The following is a 20,598-nucleotide window of genomic DNA, read 5'->3' on the forward strand; positions in this document are numbered from 1 at the left end:
TTCCAGCCAATCTGAAAATATTATTGCAGTCAATACATCTTGTACTTTTTGTTTTTTTTTTTTCAAAGCTCATGTTCTTCTCATACTGAAGTTATTTGTTTTGGACATCTGTTCACTATTAAAGGTCTCCAAATGCACAGAAATTCTTGGTATGATGGCATTAGCTTTATTACTGAGAAGTAGTTTGAGCCTTTCTGTGATCTTTTCATGCCGCTAGCAGACAGCTTGTTTGCTTTAACCTTTTAGCTGACTTGCTGATTACAACCACTCTTATATGTCTGACCTTACCCTTCTGTATCACTGTATCATGTTCTGAGGCCATTTGTTCTTCACATCCAAAAGACACAACGGATTGAGGGCCTTATTAAAAGTTTTGTCGAATTTATTTTGTTTTTCTTCTTTACTGAAATAAAAATACAAGCTGATCTCAATACCTTGACTTTGTTCTATAGCACAGAATCTCCTTGTCACCAGCAGATGACAGAATACATAGCACAAGATATTCTTGGTGCTTCTTGCCAACCAGACATCAAYTGTATTTCCAGTCATCATATTAATTCTGACCTAACCCCTGAGCAGGGTTTTGGGCTGCTGTTTTTTTGATTTTTTTTTTCCTATCTTGAAGCTCTCTAGAAAGGCCATTTTTTTTTTTTTGCAAGAGGATGAGCTCTTCATTCCTTTGAAACCTCTGCTCCAAGCACGTCTCTCCAAAAGAATTAGGTTTTGCATGGTCTACAGTGTCTTTTGGTTACATTGAGGATTAAAACTCTGCAAGTAGTTGTTCTGAATTCTTGTACRTGTATCAAAAATTGTCCAGTGTACATGTATAGATACTTGCTTGTTTTTCTGCAAGAAAATACCAATGCAGCCATCATCTCTCAGCCATTGCTTTCCATTTTAATCATTTTCAGTTTTAACAATGAGATCATATGGAGTTAAGGTTAAAAGTAAAAAGGATACAAGTAAACATTTATAAACGTTTTTCAGTGCTTTTTCCTTTTTTAATTTAATAGCATATATTAGAGTCAAATACCATTTTCTTTTCATTTAATACAGAGGCCCTGAGAAATCAAAATGTATTGACTACCCCAAAGGACTTGAAGAATCCTGTTTTTAATGTAACTGAATAGAAGTCCTATCCTCATAACTGAAGAGGTTATATTGGTGTTAATTCAAATGTGCTCTCACAGGGAAAAAAAAGCTCTAATTACTTATAGCTGTGGCATTTACTTTCCAAAGAGGCACTCTAATTAATGCAGATCTTAATGTATGTCTGAAAGTGCTGTAATGAGAGAACTAATTTCAGAAACMACTTACTGTTGTTTAAAACTGGAACACATTTAATTCTTCCAAGAGATTAAGAGACCTCTGTCATTAAGYGCTGAACATCAACATTTTTGACATGTTAATCTTAAAAATAGTGTCTGATCATTGCCACATGTAGTACCAACTTATTGTAAACATGGAGGGAAAAGGTAGGTTCTCTTGTGTGTACATGTATGTGCGATAAAGTTGTTGCTATGTTGTTTAGATAATATGCTATACAGGAATCTAGTTAATGTGAATACCATAGTGGGGAAAGTAGTATGCAAAGTGTAGTAGTATATCCATGTTAACACATAATTTTGGATTCTTCTCAGTCATTYCTTCCTCAGTACCCGCAAACTTCCAGCGTTAAAAACTCCAAATAGCAGTCACTGCTAGAAGAAATAATGAACTGATTAATTTTCTTGAAAAACTAAGAAAAATACTTGTTGTAATACAACGGATTTGTTTTTTGAAGGATCAGATACTATTTTCATACATTTACTGGGGAGAAGATATCTGGATTTTGGAAAGGATGTTACACATTATTGATAAACACTCTCTTGGAAGCCCAAGCCCGGTTAGCAGGTCCGCCTAAGATGGTTAATACAGACCACCTGGGATTCCAAAACATAAGGTCCCTCACCAAAGAGTCTAACAGAAAGCTATTTTGGATTGAAAGCTATTTTGGCTCTAATTTATAAGCAACTGGTGAAAAGAAGAAAACAAGGAAAAGGGAATAAAAGCAGGGAGAAGTCACTGGAGTGTGACTGCTGGGGTCTGCTGCTCCATTTAATCATAATGATGGGGTTAAAATGAGGTGACAAACCTGGTGATGATACTCAGCCACTCTGAAATAGTAAAGGAAAGGAGTAAAAAGTTGCAGAAGTGAAAGAAGTGGCAGAGGAAAACTGAGTTTTGATAAATGTGAAACATGAGAAATGTGGGAAAATGACCCTAAATTTACATTTACATGGGATCTGTTGAAACAGAGTAAATCTTTTTAGTTTGGAAGAAAGGTAGTTAATTGAAGGACAATCCAATAGAGACAACTTACTTCATATGTCAATGCAGGTTTCTYGACACTCTTTTTCTGTTTCAAATCTATTGTTGGTGCCTCTACAGCCTCCGTACCAGAACTGGGCACAAGAATTGCCATTCTTGTCATAATACCATTTTACCACATAGTCTCGGCAATCACCTGGTTTCATAGGTTCCAAACACTTAGGATCTGAAAATATATCCATACAAGTTAGCTTGAAATTTGGCCTTTTCTTCTACTCTCTCTCAGTAAAAGGAGCTTCAGTTTGGCTGCTTTGACTCAACCATCTCCACTCTCCGTACACCGGTTCTGAGCACTGCCACCTTGTCATCTCTTCCAGACATCTGCTCTCTGAGAGGGACATCTGTGAATCCCTATTTCTGCCTGAGGGTTTCCAAGGRAAAATACTGTCCCTACAATCATTTTTAGAAAGCCAAAGAAATCATTTTCAGGGAAGAAGATGATTCTTTGAAGGAGAAGYTCTTTGGCATCTGTATTTCTCTGCCTAAACTATCTTGTATATCTCTTTGCTGAAAGCACCGTCGAAAGCAATCAGCATTCAGGAAGGAAGATGAAGTCTTTGAAAAGGAAAAAAAGTGGGGACCAATCCATGTGTCTCACCATCCTCAGAATAAGAGCATCACTCCACACCCACGAACCCCATATGCTGAGGGCAGAATTTATTCCTCACCTTTTTGAGTTGTCACTACCCGTGGTTGCAACGCTGTTAGCTGGTGATCCTCCACTGCAGTTACACTGAATATAGGGTTGACTACTGGTTTTTGAGGTCTGGTCTCRGCAGAGATGGTCACAGTACGATCCCGAGTGGGTAGCAATGCCTCTGTATATCTGGTCCTTGGTGGACTAAACTAAAGTAAGGAGTCAAAATCATGTAACTTAAGATGTGTTTSAGCTCAAATCTTTAGAAAAAATAAAAGTAAAAGAGAGATTTGCTGGTATATAATGGTATTTTTCTCAGGTGTTATTTACCACTACTGTCAGCTGGATTCAGACCTCCTTCTAGTGAAGTATCAACCTGTAGCCCTCCCTCCCTGCTCTGCATGGCCCTTGCCCCTGTGCTCCCAGCTCAGCTAAGCAAAGGAGCCTTAGTGTGAGTGCACGGAGCAGGAGCAGCCCCTGCTTTCTGTTCTGCTTCAGCCAGTTACTCGGGAAATGACCATGATGATTTTACAACTGCATTTTCTGACACTGAGCTAACTGAGAAGGCAAAATAAAGCCTTCCATTTAGTCACTAAGCCAAATGAAATTCATTTTAGCAAAATTCCAGGAACCACTTAGTCTGCAAGAGAAGTAAAAAAAAAAAAAAGGACTAAGGAAGTGCTTACTAATATCTATTACACTCCCTAGAAATGATCAGGCATTTAAGGTCTGTCAAGAAATGGGAAATGGCAGGCAGGAGGAACAGTACACTTGTTGCGTTGTTAATAGGAAAAAACAGGCATGCATTTTGCTCCTTTAGAGATTGTTTTAGATGTTTTAGTCCCGCTGCTGAAGGACTAAAACACYTAGAGAGTAGGTGACTGACAAAAAACATCGCACTAGCAATCAGCCTGCACACAAATAACTGCCTTCTCACCGTGCATCTGACAGCAAGGAGGAATATCTGCAAGSTTTCCAACTCTTAAGATGGAACAGATGTATGAAAAATGTGAAGGCTTGGTATTTATTGCAACTAAGATACCGTATTACCCTCTTTTTATTGTAAAATTGTAAGTTCTGCTCTTACTTTAAACGCTTTGTTCCAACCGAAGAACACATTATTTATACATTAAATGACTCACAAATAGTTCAATAAATAACCTATAAATTTAAATAAAGATGTATCTCTCTCAAAATACTTGATGACTACATACTTACTGGGTAAGTGTTTCCTTCTGCAGGGGGCAGGTGAATCTCTGAAGTAGCAATTGTAGGTAATTGACCATCAGTAACTTCACTTCCAGGACTTGAAGGCTGCAACAAAACATCAACTTTTCTGGTGTAGTCTTCTGATTCATTCTTACAGATTCTTGTGACAAGTTGATTTTCAAGATCTGAAAAGATTAACACAAAGATGAAGCAAAGATGAAGTTAAGGGTATAAAGAAGCTAAGGGAAATAAATTCACACCAATTCTCCACATGCTTTTGTACCATATRAAACACAAATCTTATGACAATGATTTTCAGGATGCTGTCAAAAAAAAAAAAAAAGTCAAAATTGAAGTAAGAAATAATAAAGCAAAATACTCTCATAATTATTTAATTTTATGATGCCCTTGTTCATTTAAGATGAAATAGATCAAATAGCGCTTTCAATACCAAGTCTTTTTTAAACACAAGTCATTGATCAATGGGCTTGAAAAAAATTGAGTGAATGAATGAAAGTTTGTGTATATGTGATAAAGAGAAGCTAGCCTACACACTCTACTTACTCTCACAAGATTCTTAGTGCGTGGGAAGACTTCTATATTGGATGGTAGAGCTTGAGTTCAACCCCTAAATTTAACTCCAGCACAAGCTCAGCATAGTGAAATCACTTTATGTTCAGAATAGATATACTTTAGAGCGTTGTTCTATGATTAGTCTTGATCAAACCATTTTTCTCTTGGGTCATTATAGGCTTTTCCTGGATTTTCTCTGATTCCAGCTGTGGTCACAGGATTTTTCATGCCCCAGTTTGAAATACATGACTTGTTAGCAGACCCTTTTCCCTTAAGTATGCTCCTCTCCCATCTTTTCCCCTAGAACCAAAATAAAAGAGTAGGTTTCTATACAACTTTGGGAAGAAGAAAAAAGAGTGCCAGAATGAGATCAGGAAGGGAGGGCAATCCTGATAAAGAACAAGAGAAACTGAGGAAATAGTCGCATCCAAAGAGATACAAAAGSCAATGTTCAGCAGGCTTCTGCTGACTGCCTCTCCTTGCTATGGGAAAGACCAATCTCAGTARGGTACTTACTGGAAAGTCTTCTCTTATAGTTTCTCTTACCTGGAAGTGTCATGAAGTCATCTATCGGGTGTAAATGTTCTGCATCGGGGTCACTTGCAATGAGTTGCATTTCTTTCAGAAAATCGCTGTAATGAGGCTCAGTGCGCTGAGCAATCCCAATGACAAATGTCTCAATGTCCGTGGCATGGGCCACCCTTACTACATCATCCAGTCGTACTTTGTCCCGAGGGTCTGCTTGTCCGTCTGTTATCACAACAGCCACTTTTCTCACTGCTGGACGTGCTGTCTCAAATAAGGTAATGGCTTCTTGAATAGCAGAAGCTGTGTAGGTGCCTTCCCCTAGGTAGGGCATTTTATCCACAGCAGATTTCAGGTTTTCTTTGTTTGTGTATTGCTTAAGAGAAGAAACCAGCTCTACTTTATGGCTGAAGTTGATGATGCCAATAYGTGTTGTGGCATGGTTGGCCACTACTTTGTCAATGACTGTTTTCATAAAAGTTTTGATAATGTTGAAGTTATCCGGACCAACGCTTTCTGAACTGTCAATGACAAATACTAGTTCCAGTGGTGTTAYACTACATCTGATACCACAACCTAGAAGAATAACCATTTGAGACATTAATGAGGAAATGAGGAAAACTGCAAGAATATCTTGCAATTAATTGAAATAACAGATCTACAGTTAGCTAGGCTCAATTAATGAATTAACATAATATATAGTTACTGATATTGATAAATGGAAACAGAGCTAGACCAAACTAGTTCCAGTAGAGCTCTGGTGAAATAGTTATCATTTTTCCATTTCACTTAATGGTATCCTTACACACTAACACATAAGGAAAAATTCATTTAGAAAATATAAATTTAGCATTTTTTTTTTTGTGCTGGAATGCTTACCACATATTTCATTGATAAGTCTGATTACTTCTTCTCTCTGAAAAAGAATATGAATTAATATGCCTCCTGCTCTGGTTTTAAGAATGCTGGATTTTATTTATTTTGTATTTACCTGCACAATGCAGGCAAAACCCCATAATGCACTTTGTGTAATGTGACCTAATATTAAAGTATTTTTTTTTTTTAAAAAGAATGTTCTGGCTTCATATTAACTCATGTGTGTACTTACTGAAAGACCAGGTTCACCTTTTCTTCCCCAAATTCCCTGAAAGCATGTAAAGTAAGACAATACAATACAATTAATACTCATTTATCTAATTTTTACTATGTAAAAACAAGCAATATAAAAACTGTATTTTACTTTTGGTCCTGGAGGTCCTGGGTCTCCAATCTCTCCTTTGGCACCTTTGATCCCTGGATCACCTTTATCTCCATAGTCTCCCTGATTTAAAACAGCAGTATTAAACATAGTCAGTAAGTCAAGTTTTTTTGGTAGTTGGAGCTGGAGTTCAGGTTCAGTTCATTTTCACAAATAATTTTCTGATTTTTCCTTTGTACTTGATTTATCTTGTATGAATTGTGAATAGAACATCCAAAAGCAGGATCAGAAAGCAAGCTACACTGGGTATTTAAACACTTTAAATAAATTTGTATGAAAAAAATACCTTGATTCAAGTATGTGGGGCATAGACATCTTTATGCAGATGGCCAGATACATATAATGGTTTCCACTTCTTTGATTTTCTGGAATTCCACAGTAATGTTTATATTGGATCTGTCTTAGGACAAACCTATGAGGAAACTTAATTGCTTCAAATCAGCCAATATAAAGAAACTCACGCCAGCTTTGAATGGTTTCAATTCTTTACCATGAAAGAGTGGGAGCTTGCATGGAAGAGAGGAAAAGGAATGCTTGGGCTGTGATCTCACTTTGAAAATATCTTTAAATACATTTAAAAGCAAATTCTGCACTTTTTCCCTCATTTGTCTAGACCTTTTGATTTCAAAAAAAAAAAAAAAAAAAAAAAAAGAGAAAGGCTTCAACATTATTATATTTTAAGAGGCAATTTTCAGATAAGGTAGGTATGAAATATACTATCAAAACATTCAGGATCTACATTTGCTATTTCTTCAAGATTTTACTTCTTTCAGGAAATTATTGATCATCTTACCTTTCACCTGAAATGTTACACTTTAATGTACCTAGAGTGCTGTGAATTTTGCTATTGTTCTGTACTACTATTCAACCAATGTAACCATATAGATATATCATTTGTTACTACATGTGCTGTAGTGATTGATATCATTTTTAAGAAAATCTATTGATTTCTCTGGGTCTCATATTACTCAATTTGAATAAACATGAAAATTGTGTATAGCTACTGCAGTGTTAAGGAAATCACCAAGTAAGCTCTCAGCAGACACCGTTTTATATCATCTGCTGTACATTCACCAAATCGCCATATCCAACAAGAATATTTTTCTATTATTCCTCTGTGAATTGAACATAACCTCATCAAAGTTAATGTCAACATAAGGGAAAGCAATTTTGCTTTGCTGTCTCTGGTGGTACTGCTACTTTCTTACACATATTTATGTTAAAACTGGATCTGTCTGGTATGTGGTACTGCTTATAATTCCTACTGAAATAAACCATTCCTTTTTCTGCATGACAGGTCTGTTAAATTAAGAAAATACAGAAAAATTTTAAGCATTTGAATAGGTCCACCAGGTCATGAAGGCTAGACAAGATAAAAGATGAATATGAAAAAAAGACAAAATATTACAATTGTCATTTTACTATGTGGCATTCTGGATCCTAGGGAAACTAGAATAAGGAGTCAGAAATTCAAATCAGAGATTGATATTCCCTGTTTCATAAAAGCTGAAGGGGACCAAATACTGTAGAATGCAGTACCAGGAAAACCATTGTGGGGTGGYCCCCACAATTTATTTATCTGCAAAAACCTGTCAAATCAGATAAGCAATACAGGAAGAAAGAAGAAGAATTAAAAAAAAAACCCTCACTTACTGCAAACCTAGGATTTACCTTTGGTCCAGGAAGGCCAATTCCTATTGAACCCTTTGGTCCAAGAAAACCTTGATTTCCTTTTTCTCCCTGAAAAGAATATGGAAAATAAGTTTAACTGAAAATTAAAATAACATCTATGCTATTTAACACTATGTTACTCACTTTGCAACATAAAGARAGCTAGATATTTGTGTTATACAATTAATCATATAATTTTCAAAACGGAAATGATCTGAAGCTGGGGAAGTAAGTAACAGTATTATTTTGAATTATGAAGTTTTTTGAAGTCTATCATGAGGAAATTATTCTTGATTAATGAAAGGAAATGTCATTTCATTGGCACAGAAAAGTGAAAAATAACCTCACTGAGGTTCAGACAGACCACCTAGTCTACAAAAGGAAAAACAATAGGCTAAAATCTAACAAGTTAGTTTTCTAGAAATACACATCCAGAAATTTCTGCAAGGTTGACGTAGGTTTTTCTCCTGTTCACTAAGTAAATACAAAGAAATCTCTGTCCAGAGTATGGAGAGTGGAACAACCTTCTGCTGCCACCTTAAAGGACAGTATAAGTTCAGGCACAACATACAAATTTGTTTCTTGCATATGCCCTGCTGTATTTACATGGATTTGAAAAACACTGTCATGCCAGTGCTGTGAACATACATATAACATGTTATAAGATAAACCTGGTCCTTAGAAAAATAAATTTTCCAAGATACAGCTTTTAGCTGTCTGCATTGTTTCAAAATATAGAAAAATCTATCTTAGCATGTGGGTAGCAGAAATTGTCTTGTTTTCCTTAATACTGTAACACAAATATATTCAGATCAAAAGCTAAATATATTTTAAGCACAACTAGACGAAATGATGTTCTCCGGTACTTAAGTGCTTACTAAAGTTCACAATTTAATTTTTTTTTTTTTTTGCAGAATAACAGCACTGCCCTGCAGAGGCACCCAAAATAGCTCTAGTGAATGTTAATGAGAGACCAGGAGCTGCTTTTGCCTGTACCAAACCTAGCCCATGAGATGCTAGCAAATCTGTGCGGCCCAGTACAAAGTAAAGATATATTTAATCTCCSTAATGCTGCCCCTGAAATAATGAAATACCGTTGGACTCTTCCACATTTTCATTCTCCACCCTTATCAAATATCTAAAAATATTTTGGTTTCATATTGAGATGCAAGGTGAAAAATCTTTAAGTTCTTCCAAAGTACTGAAATCCTTTAGATTTTGTTTCAGTATATAGAAGACTCTCCTGCCTAGGTCTATGTGCATCAGTGCTTTTCTTTTTTCTCCATTAATAGASAGATAGCATCTATTTCTTATAACTAGACAGTATACAAGTAGTAAGTTCTTGAATTCAGAGATCACAGTACTTGATTTGTGTTGTTTTTCCCTTCCACTGCCTCTTTCTATCTGAATCAAATTTAGTTGCCATTTTCAGCAGGAGCTTTCAGACTGTCTCATCTTCTACTACTTACTTCTACTATGCATCTTCTACTAATACTTGATAGCTACTCACAGCTAGGCCTAGAGGGATTACACTGCTCATAATGGACAGGGAAATATAAAATTACATTTCCAATTTTATCAAGAATCCACCTTTACCAAAGGCAAACCAGTTTGGATGGACTGATTGCAGCTCCTGGACTTCTGCAGGCAGAGCAACAGCTTCAGTGTGCACAGCCAAGGCAGCACTTTTCCTTCCATAGAATCAAGRCTTTCAGTTCCCAAAGAGTTGGGAATTCAGCAGCTTCTAGGAAGAMGCAAGATGCAGCTTCTAATCAGGATGAGGTATCACCAAGCTGCTAAGCAGTAGCCCCAGCCCTCACCCAGTTTCTTMCAGCTGCAAAAATTCAGCCACTGCAGAGATTCTGGATGCTGGAAAATAAATCATGCTGTGGCATATTACATAACTGATTCAGCAGAAAAAAATAGGAATTTCCTAGAAATACAAAATGTTACTAAGGCAATGGGATGTCCAAGGCTATTTAGTTGGCACTGCTGTAGGAAAATACAGTGACTATTTTATCTAATGTATTCTGACTCACCTTTTAACACATTTGTACTTTCTGGCCCCTTCATGTAGGTTATTAATACAAATTACCTTTGAAACGCAGTGTGCCAGGCGGCATCAACACCTGTTTTCYAGCACAGGAGCTGACTAGCCTTACTGCTAGAGTCATCATAGTACTTCCTTAATCCCCTAATAGAGTGGCAGAGCACATACATGTGAACTAGAATTGAGATATGTTTTGTTTTCTTGTGATCCTCCACTGGTATCTAATGTCAGATACAACAAAACTATCGATCTATTCCTATCATTTGTTAAAGCACAACTGAAACTGTTAAGGTGGTGTTCAGTTAACATTCAATGAAAAATGAATGAGACATATTGTTCTAAAATAAAATACCTATACAACAGACATTTCTCATAGGCATACATCTATACATCTGAGTGCCTATGAGAAACACACATCAACCATAGAACCAAAGCCTGCTTCCTCTATTTATGCAACAAGTCACCAAACCAGGTAAGATTTATCATAGAAGAAATAATGTAATGTTCAGTAAAAATTGGAAATGCTTTATTAGTTTTGAAATATTTACTGCTTTGCCCATTCAATCCACATGGATAATTCAGTTCAAACTTGATCATCAGCATTAACTTAAAAATCAAAATAGTGTGTGTGTAAAAAGGCGTACCCTTGAATCCTTGACCCTAATATCCTGCTAGATTACTGATCAACATACAGACTTTCATAAAACTGTCCTTCTTTGAATTGACTGCAGATCTATGCACGTCTAGACAGTGGTTTTGAGAGGAAACCAAACATAAAAAGGAAGAGTTGTGACTGTTTCTATCAACATAAAGTTGCTGGAAACCCATAAAATTTTCTATATGTTATTCTTAGCATATGCAGAGAGAGCACTATGTGTGTGTGTGTGTGTGTGTRTRTATATATATATATATATGTATAAAAAAGTGGCGTGATACTGACAGTTCAAATCCAGGAGTATAATAGCTTTAAGATGACGAAGCATGGCCAAAAAGAAAGAAACTTGGCATGGCTTTGAGGAGAGAAAAACAGGAGAGAGAGATGCTCAAGTAAGCACCAGCATATACAGGAAAACGGTACCACAGCAGCAAGGCAGTTACYGAAGTTAATAAGGAAGGAGTGGCTGCTAATAATTATATAACAATTAAGAAACAAACATTTCTTAAGGGATGAAAATTTTAAGGAATAGACTGCACAATTCCTGGACTACTCCAGAAAATACACCAGCTGAGTCTGATCCACCACCTCATTACAGTCATAGTTTCAGAGTCAAAAACAAAGATTTTCTGAGTACAAAGCATGCCATTTTCTTAAATCCTTACATTCTACATTCTTACATTACAAAATGTGTAAAAGGTAATCTATATTTCTGTAGCTATACATAGTATGACTTATTTTGGCAAAACATGGTAGATCTCTATTACTCTCTATTTATATGAGCATCCAGAGTAAAAGAGGATGTTTTCTTAGGACATAGTGTTTTAAATCTAACTAAATCAATACAATAACGAGATAAAAGTTGTGTTTCTTTTTTCCGAGTTAAATATATTAGTAAAAACAAGGACAATTCTCACTGATCTAGGAGAACAATCAGGTGCTATCAGTCCTGAGAAGTCAACAGTTAAGTAAATGTTACATGTTACAGAAATTTAAATATTTATTTTTATTTAAATTTTATTCAAATTTAAATATTTGAGAATATTTGCAGAAGCAGAACTGACTTGCAAACAGAATTTACACAGAAATTATGCAGGCAGAAAAACTGACAATGAATTTCCATAAGAGCAAAACTTAAGAAGAAACTGCAGAGAGATACCATATCAAGCTGGGTTACCTTGCTTCCTTGTATGCTGTCTCCCGGGGGGCCAGGTGGACCTGGCAAGCCTTTCCGTCCCATAACACCCTATAGCAGCCAGTGGGGCAAATACAGAAGAATTAGCAGGTAAAATTTATCCTTGGTAGTTCTCCAGTGCACTACAAGCAAAAATTAGAGTAAAGCCTTTTCAAAGACTGGTTCTAATCCTTCTTTTGTTTGTAGTTTTACACTGTGGGCCATTGAAATTATCCATGGCAGACTCTAGGAAAGTAAAGGAGTAATTTATTTAAAAATAATGAGAAAATAAATAATGCTTCTGAAACAGTGTGATATTTTGTCCTGTTTTGTAGTTGCCTGGGTAGAATAAATAATAATAACAATAACAATAACAATAATAATAATAATTTTATAAATAAATAATGGAATTTTATAAATAAATAATAGAATAGAATAGAATAGAATAGAATAGAATAGAATAGAATAGAATAGATAAATAATAATACTAATTTTTATAAAATGGCTTGATGCAGTCATTCCATGCAGGGGCAACTGACAGCCCAGGGGCAAAGGACCACAGCAATAAAACCCAATGCAAGTAAATCCGCCAGGCATGCTAGCTCCTAAGCATCATGTATCTGTTCAAAGTGACTGTAGTGCCACGGTGTCCGGTAGYACCAGTCATTCAGGAAAGCAGAAGGTGGAGAGTACAGTGAAAGAAGCACCTCCTGCAAAAAGACTTGAAAACTTTTTGATTTCACTTTTGCACTTTACTAAATAAGAACATTTTGAATAGAGAAACTGAAGCATTTTGCTTCAATAGCATCAAAATGAAATATTTATCTTCTAAATTTGACCAATAATTACAAAAGTTTCTGTAGTCTTCATACTGGATTTTGGCTACTATCTGTTAATAAAAACTCACCTTACTTCAATAAAGTAAATAGAATTAACTGATATGTAAACTACATACATTTTGCATATGCTGAATATTTAGCCAAGTCCAGTCATAAAGACTAGCTATAACTGTAATTTTCATCCAGTCATCCTCCCTAATCAAGTTGCTAGAATTATAAGAAGTATAAGATTTAATGTCTGATTCCTCCTGCAATTGCACCAAGTAAATAAGTAGCTGAAGATGTTGTGGTGTCAGGCAATCCCACAACCAGAATCACAAAACAGAAGAAAGTTTCAAAGTTTCATTGGACCAACCTTGGGACCAACCATTCCACTTCCCCTAGGTCCTGGGGGCCCTGGATAGCCTTTCATGCCACGATCTCCCTGGAAATAATCATAGTACTGTCAGTAATTTGATCACCTCTTAAGTGYTATACTTTGCATCTGCTTAACAGATTACATACACATTCCTGGAAAAATCCAGAACGAAGCAATCAGTCAAACTATTGAACTTAAAAAAATAACAAATGTAACATAGATAAACAATCTTCAACAATTGTAGAATAAACAATAAAAAAAATKTGCATCCACGTTACTTAAGCACTGTGTTCACAAGAAAAGGTCCATGTGATCAAACTCACCACAAAAATTACCATTATAATATGCAACTTTATTGGCTACCGAATAAAAAGGAAAGAAAGCTCATTTGGAAACTACAACATTCTTCTATCACATTGTGCAGGGTCTTGCCAGGAGGGCCTGTGGGCCTACTAGTAAGGCACAACRGAAGTCTTGGACCCATAGTGTTCTGAAACTAGAGATATTTTATTTCCCAAACCAACAAGCTAAYGTGATTATGAAAATTTTATTTTAATATAATGGACATGAGAGAAGGCAACASCTCTGCCTTTGTTTTCATTAAAAGCCTTAATGGAGGTTGAATTTATAAACACTTTTAGCTTGATTTTTCACATGAGTGAGGCTTGAGTGATACCATGCCTGTATTTCTGCTCATCAGTGTTAGTCCTCCTGTCCATCCACCCCAGTATATTTTGAACTTATCAGCTGATTTCAGCCAAATTCATCAGAGAGGTTGAGGCCTTGAGGATAATCATTACCATGGTTTTGGTGAAAATTGGAGGCTGGATAAAGGAGGGAAATGCAAGCTGTTTTCAGGGAGAAAAACAGCAGAGAAGGCTGATCCCTTCCCCACCAGGCAGTACAAGGCAGCAGCAGTAGCCAGGGTGAAACGGGGGTAATGCTGAACCGCGTGCTGTCCCTGGAGCTGCAAACAGGCCAAACACGAGCAGAGAGATATCAGGGGACACTGGCGGGGATTAGGCAAGGGGATACAAGAGGCAGCTTTGTTTTCCATAATCTCAAACCATACAGATGAGGGAATCAGCACATAAYCACCGGAAAACTCTCTTCAGTTTGAAAAGAACAAAACAATGACTAATGAAATGAGTAATGAAATCAGTTGTAGAAACACAAAATTCTGAATGAGGTTTAGTAGGAAGAGTTGTTAGGTCTATGTTTATACAGGCTCATGCAAGAAAAATAAAGAAATGTACTGATAAGGTATTATTTATCCAAAATATCAACATCAGAGCCAAGAAGAAACTATATTTCTTGACAAAACAAAGAATTTCAATGAYAAAACCCAGTGAACCACTAAGATATAAGTACATTTAATTCTAATTGGTTTTGTACTCAAAAACATGAACATGCCTGCAGAGGGAGCATGCTAGCTAGAAAAGAGGTGCAAGTATGGATTACACAGAGCACAGATGACACTGACGTACATGCTTTACGTATAAGTCTATATATGCATATTAGAGCCTACAATATGTTCAAATTTGACAGATTTGCAGATATGGGAGCTGTGAATCCAAGTGTTGAGGTTTAGATTAACCTTTATAATATCCTTATTGATGGAACATTTGACATCTGTTTTTATTGTCTACTCCCTATCTCCCAAAGCACTGGAGACTGGCCAGCTTGAGTCAGGACATAGGAATGATACACGGTTGCTCTTAGCCTTAAATTTCTGTCAAGCTCATAATCTGTCGGTTAAACTAATGACCAGAATCAGTCAGGAGGGAATTTCAGCCTCAGATTTGATCAGGAGGGGCTGGTGGGGTGTTTGCTTGTTTGSGTTTTGTTTTGTTTTGGAAAAGGGAACTAAGGAGATGGCTAGTTTTCTGAGATCATATTCTTGTGATGACTTGAGACACGCTGATTTTAAGACACTCCTAGCAGCTGTGAACTGTGAAGCAGCCTCTAAGCAACTGTGATGGAAGCTGAATGGGAAATTATTGAACAATTCCTTATAGTCTGGTATCCRATACACCTGCACTTAGACCAATCCCAAACAAAAAGAGTAGAAGAGTGGCTTGAAGTTGCCTCTTTCATGGGCAACATATGCTGGGTCTTACGCTGGGTGATTCCAGGTGGAGGATTGAATTTTAGCCTCACATGCTTAGCTAATACCATATATCTCCTTGAAAAGCTCTTTTGTAAAGCTCTGTAATAATTCTGAAAGTTTTCATATTTCTTGGCTTGGAGGAAAGAGACTTTCCTTATGCTTTGTGAGTTGCAAAGCATAAGTTCGTGTTTCTAAGGTGTGACACTAAGCTGCCCTTCAGGGAATTTGTTTCAAGGATTTAGCTATAAATCTGATAAACTRTAATTCATTTCCTATATTGTGCTTGCAGATAAGATCATCACCATCAGCAAAATAGTGAACTAGAAAAACATCACTGAAGTGAACACTGAAACAASAAATAAAGAGCTGAGCCAAGACAGTGTAAAGCACAGGACTCCAATGCCTATTTCTTATCATCTCAGATAAATGAATCATTCCTTATCACATCAAGAAAACTCATTAAATGACCTAAAGGTCACCTAAAAATAAATATATGTATCTCATTTACTGTGAAGCTTCCATATTTGATACTGAAACAGAATAGACATAGGGGTACTCCTTTTAGTGAGAGCTAGGGGCTAGCAAAGGTATTTGTGAGAACAGGTAAGAAAAAAAGATACTGCAGCTCTACTTTCCTCAATTGAGTTCAACTAGACAGGACCCAAGCTGCAAAAGAAATTCACCCTACAACTGGATCCCGCTCATAGGTTCATGCTCTAGAGATAACGCTAGTGGATTTAATACTCCCTCTGTTGTCCAGTTAGTGAGAATGAAGTTTTGGTTATTTCCAGCGCTGTGTTCCTGTGGACATGAATGTTTATCGCTCACCTCCTAGATGGCAATAAGGCTTTTAGATCTTTCYTTTTTATTGTATTCTGACACTCCGTGCCCCGGTTTTAATGCTGCAGAAAATAGGGTGCCAGCAAGACTGAATGCATCCCACATGTTCTGATTTTGTTTTCATGTGAATTTGATCTCTGACACTTCAAATTCCTATCTTGTAGTGCACACATATGTGAGCCATTTCTAAAAGTGAGGAGAACAGAGCTCTGATTGAGCTTAGTGGAATATTCTTATATAACGATACTCAAAGGAATTTCCAGTTGACAAGTGTGTAAATTCATGTGTCTCTTTTATCAAACAAATGTCCTCTTTAATATGCATAAGCTGTTGCCGTTCTTCTTTATTTCTTTTTTATTATTATTATGTGGAAGGCATGAGAGAGGGCCAATGCACTTTTATTTAAAAAACAAATGATTGTCAGCTACTCCYATAGGGTTCTTTGTCCTAGAACTCTTTCTAGGACAATACACTATGTCCCCATATCCCATGGATATAGCATGTTCTGAATCTGTTCCATCAGTGCATGGTTAATGAGTGGGAAGCTCTGCTCGATAAGGAGCCTCTAAGACTATCAGCAAATAGCCCTGCAGGTCCAGGAGGAGTGAATCTGCAGTTAGTGCAGATAGATCTAATGTCARATCTGAGGGACTGCAGTTTAGCCTGTTCTGTTCCAGTTTACTCACTCTCCTTTGATGGTAAAAGTGCATTAAATATACTTCCAGGTTACACTTAGTTTTACTTCATTTGAAGGAAATGTAAGTTGTACGTTCACTTTGGGTTTGCACATGCATTTGCCCGAAGATTCTGTAGATTCCCTGTAGATTCTGGAGTCCTACAGAAATGGATTAGAAGAGGCTCCAAAGAAGTCAGAAGAAATGATGGTTAAAAGCAATTGTTACAGTTCTTAGAAATGGATTCCTATGAGAAGACCACAGACTTTTAGCTAAATTTTCATATTGGCTTAGAGGTAAAACTCCAAGAGAAAAGATACAACTGATAAAGGAATTAGAAATATAACAGTGAAACAGTCCAATTTTTCTTCACGAAAAAAAAAAAAACCCTAAGTATTCTAAAGTTCTAATCCATATGTTATGTAAAAAGTCACACTGTAACTACTACAGAATTTWAAAAAAAATGAGAAAAGAGACTTAAGTATAAAATCATAGAACAAATTGCTTTGAAATATCCCACATTGTGGTTTTATTTAATGATTTCCTCATTATATACGTAAAATAGGAAGAAGAGAGTCTGCTGCAGGAGAAAGCAAAATAAATATTGCCCAAACACATTTTTTCCCAAACAGAAAGGACTTTCAACTTGAGTTTCTGGGACATGAGAATTCCAATATAAAATAAACAAATAACAATAAAGTCTTAAAAGAAAAATCCATTCATCTCTAGAATAACCAATAGCTTGGCAATAGATATCTGGGAATCTTAGTTTTGCTCCTATTGTGAATTACTGCTTATCAACACATTTCACATAGAGTAATGGGAGGGCTGACAAATCACTAAGTACTAAAGAACTAGAAATAATTTCAGTGACACTATTCAATACAGAGTTACAGAAAATAGATACKGCTACATTAATCAGATTTTTAAAATGAGATAAATATGCTTACTAAATAAAGATATTAACCTTGATATAAAACAATCCTACAAGGCAGTTCTTCTGGTACTATAGAAGAATGTTTCATTAAAATCCTAGAATATTCTGCAAAATTGAGGCAGACATTAAAAATAATGAAAAAATAAAGCTAACTGGTTGGACTCAAAATATAGCAATAAACAGCAAAGCATCTTCAAGTGTATCTCGCTTACTTGGGTTTTAGGGAGACTTTTTTTTTTACCATGTATTATTTATAATTTTTAAGACTACAGATTGCTTAGGGTAATATTCCTTTATGACAACATACAGAGAGTAATGTTTTCAAGGAAAAATCTTGAAAGTCATGTCAGGTCATCGACTAAGATTATCTCACACTATGATGCCATGGCTGAAAGATTACAATCCTCAGAAAYTGAAATCAGAACGCCATTGGAAATATAGAAGTTTTCTTACTTTTGCATAAAGACCGTTGTAGATCCTTTAAGAATATTATTTTCTAATGTTCAAGAAGGGAAATGATAAATTGAAGAGATTTTAGAGAAGAGAAAATTGTTGAGGGRAGAATAGTCTCTGTAACAAGACAATTTGCTCAGTCAAAACAGCTACTTGAAGAAAAATTGGAGACAATTTTAAGTCAGTAGACAAAAGATACAGTAAGATTAATTAAAATAAAATTGAGTGGAACAAACYCAAAATGGGAATGAAAAGTTTTGTTCTGTTTTGTTTTTTAACTGAAAGGAAACTACTATAATAGTTGCAGTGAAATTTTTCACAACTGCTATTTTTTAAAACAAGTTTTATGGCTGTGCTTCTGAAAAATATATAGAAACAAATTGTAGGACACCATATAAAAATGTGTAAAAATCAAAAGCAGATCACAAGTTTCTTTTGTTCTTATAAATGGTGAAGTCATGTAATCTGCCGGGACAAACATTTTTTCAGGTGCACACTCTGCCCGCACTTCTACATGAAAACTCCAATATCCTGGATCCTTTGGTCTATGGCAAATCTTTATATTTGCATCAAATTTGTGGCTAATGCAAGACGTGTTTTGCATCTAACATGGCAGAAAAGCCTATTGCASTCTGTTCTTCTGACTGCTATGGAAAGCAATAGATGAGATTGCAGCATTTTGTCATATATATAGCATCTCATCCATTTGTTTTTGGGGATGCTTTTCTACTATGTCTACTGCTCAGATGAATGTACAACATCATTATGTTATTACCTTTGGTCCAGGATCTCCCACACCTCTTGGGCCTGGTGGTCCTGGAGGTCCCACTAGTCCTGGAGGTCCCTGGTACAATGGATGGATTAAAAAGCATGTTAGTAGTTGGTTTAATGGAGTAGTACCTCTGTTCTTCCACAATAGTACCTCTACTCTTCCATAGAAAAGACAGTCAACAGAACTAGTCACAAATCCCTCCATTTYAGGTGCATTTTGTCAAAATTCTTTATACGACTGATATATACTGGCCAGCAGTCATCCTCAATCATAGGTGGAAATCTGAAAAGAATACCAGAGTGTAGAAGACCAACTCTTGGCTTTATAACATTAGAACTGATCTTAATTCAGACAAAGCAGTCAAAAAGACAAGCATTTCTCCACATTTCATACATTGCAGCCATTGTTTCTGGTACTGCAGATCTAACCCATTTATGTTTTGGGGTCAGGTCATGATACAAATTCATCTACTCAGGTTTAGCAAAGATCACATGCTCTGCATGGATACAGTCCTTTCAGGCTTCCATCACAACTTGGTCCTCCTCTCTTTCAGAGCCATACTGGTTGGATGTCACTGGGTATGTTATCTGGGCAGTATGTACCGTTTCCACCCTCCAGTCACATGTTCTCCTTGTCCTCTGCTGTGGAGGACACAGTGGGGAATAAAAATCTTGAGAAAGAACCAAATGTCTCTAGCGAGCATAAGTGGTCATCTCCACCAGCTGGCCAAAAATGTACTTCTACAATATCCTATAGGACATAATTGAAATCCAAGACTGTAGATAAGATTCAGGATGCCCCCGGGGGCACGTGGCTGAACAAGGGAGGTCTCACCATGTCATTTCCCTCCATAAAGAGAGAGATGGCTGATTATGTGACACATTCTAGGATACATGGTTGTCCTGGTTGTGGTTCAAGATCAGAATAGGGATTGATGCTATTACGAAATTGTCAAATTGATTAGGTGGATGACTGAGATTTAGGGTGAGTGCTGATATGCCCTTGTAATGGAATTTGCCTGCAGGAATTTTCAGATGTTTACTCTTTCAGGAGCTAACCAGCAGAAAAACAACAAGGGACAAATCTTCTAAAAGAAGGTCTGATCTCCAGGACAAAAGGCAGCTGAGAAACCAAGGAAGTGAAGGCTCCAAGATTTGGTTAAAGAGATCTTATTAGAAACCTTGAAGAGAAAATGACAAAAAAAGGGGGTGGGGAGTAGGGTACAGAAATTCAGAGCAGTAATTAGATTTAACACATGAACAAGGAGGCCACAAAGATGCTTATGATAATACAGTATGATGCTAAAAATTAAGGTAGTCCAATTTATGTCCAGTTTTCATTGTCTATACATCTAACACTCTAATTAGGACAAAAAAGGCCTCCAAAAACATATGAGATACTTAAATTGACTAAAGAAGAAAAGAGAAATTTAAATGCATTTAGTTACCTCAAAATAGCAATGACCAATAAAAAATTCTAAATATTGAGTGATT

The 20,598-nt window shown here is 36.3% G+C and overlaps 1 protein-coding gene across 1 annotated transcript in view; it reads right to left on the reverse strand.

Annotated features, from left to right (window-relative positions):
* Positions 1 to 1,335: 1,335 nt before the first annotated feature.
* Positions 1,336 to 20,598, reverse strand: part of COL28A1 (collagen type XXVIII alpha 1 chain) — a 53,548-nt gene continuing 34,285 nt past the window's right edge. Inside the window, exons 25-36 of the mRNA XM_026036274.1 lie at positions 19,109 to 19,177; positions 13,317 to 13,385; positions 12,126 to 12,194; positions 8,244 to 8,312; positions 6,555 to 6,635; positions 6,423 to 6,458; positions 6,194 to 6,230; positions 5,336 to 5,890; positions 4,226 to 4,401; positions 3,039 to 3,216; positions 2,363 to 2,536; positions 1,336 to 1,700 (exon numbers count right to left, since the gene is read on the reverse strand). Of these exons, the coding sequence (XP_025892059.1) occupies positions 2,364 to 2,536; positions 3,039 to 3,216; positions 4,226 to 4,401; positions 5,336 to 5,890; positions 6,194 to 6,230; positions 6,423 to 6,458; positions 6,555 to 6,635; positions 8,244 to 8,312; positions 12,126 to 12,194; positions 13,317 to 13,385; positions 19,109 to 19,177 (1,512 nt within the window). The 3' untranslated portion in view covers positions 1,336 to 1,700; position 2,363. The remainder of the gene's footprint in view (positions 1,701 to 2,362; positions 2,537 to 3,038; positions 3,217 to 4,225; positions 4,402 to 5,335; positions 5,891 to 6,193; positions 6,231 to 6,422; positions 6,459 to 6,554; positions 6,636 to 8,243; positions 8,313 to 12,125; positions 12,195 to 13,316; positions 13,386 to 19,108; positions 19,178 to 20,598) is intronic.

Source organism: Nothoprocta perdicaria, unplaced genomic scaffold (assembly GCF_003342845.1).
Source record: "Nothoprocta perdicaria isolate Ctin4 unplaced genomic scaffold, notPer1 scaffold_174, whole genome shotgun sequence".
Taxonomy (NCBI): Eukaryota; Metazoa; Chordata; class Aves; order Tinamiformes; family Tinamidae; genus Nothoprocta; species Nothoprocta perdicaria.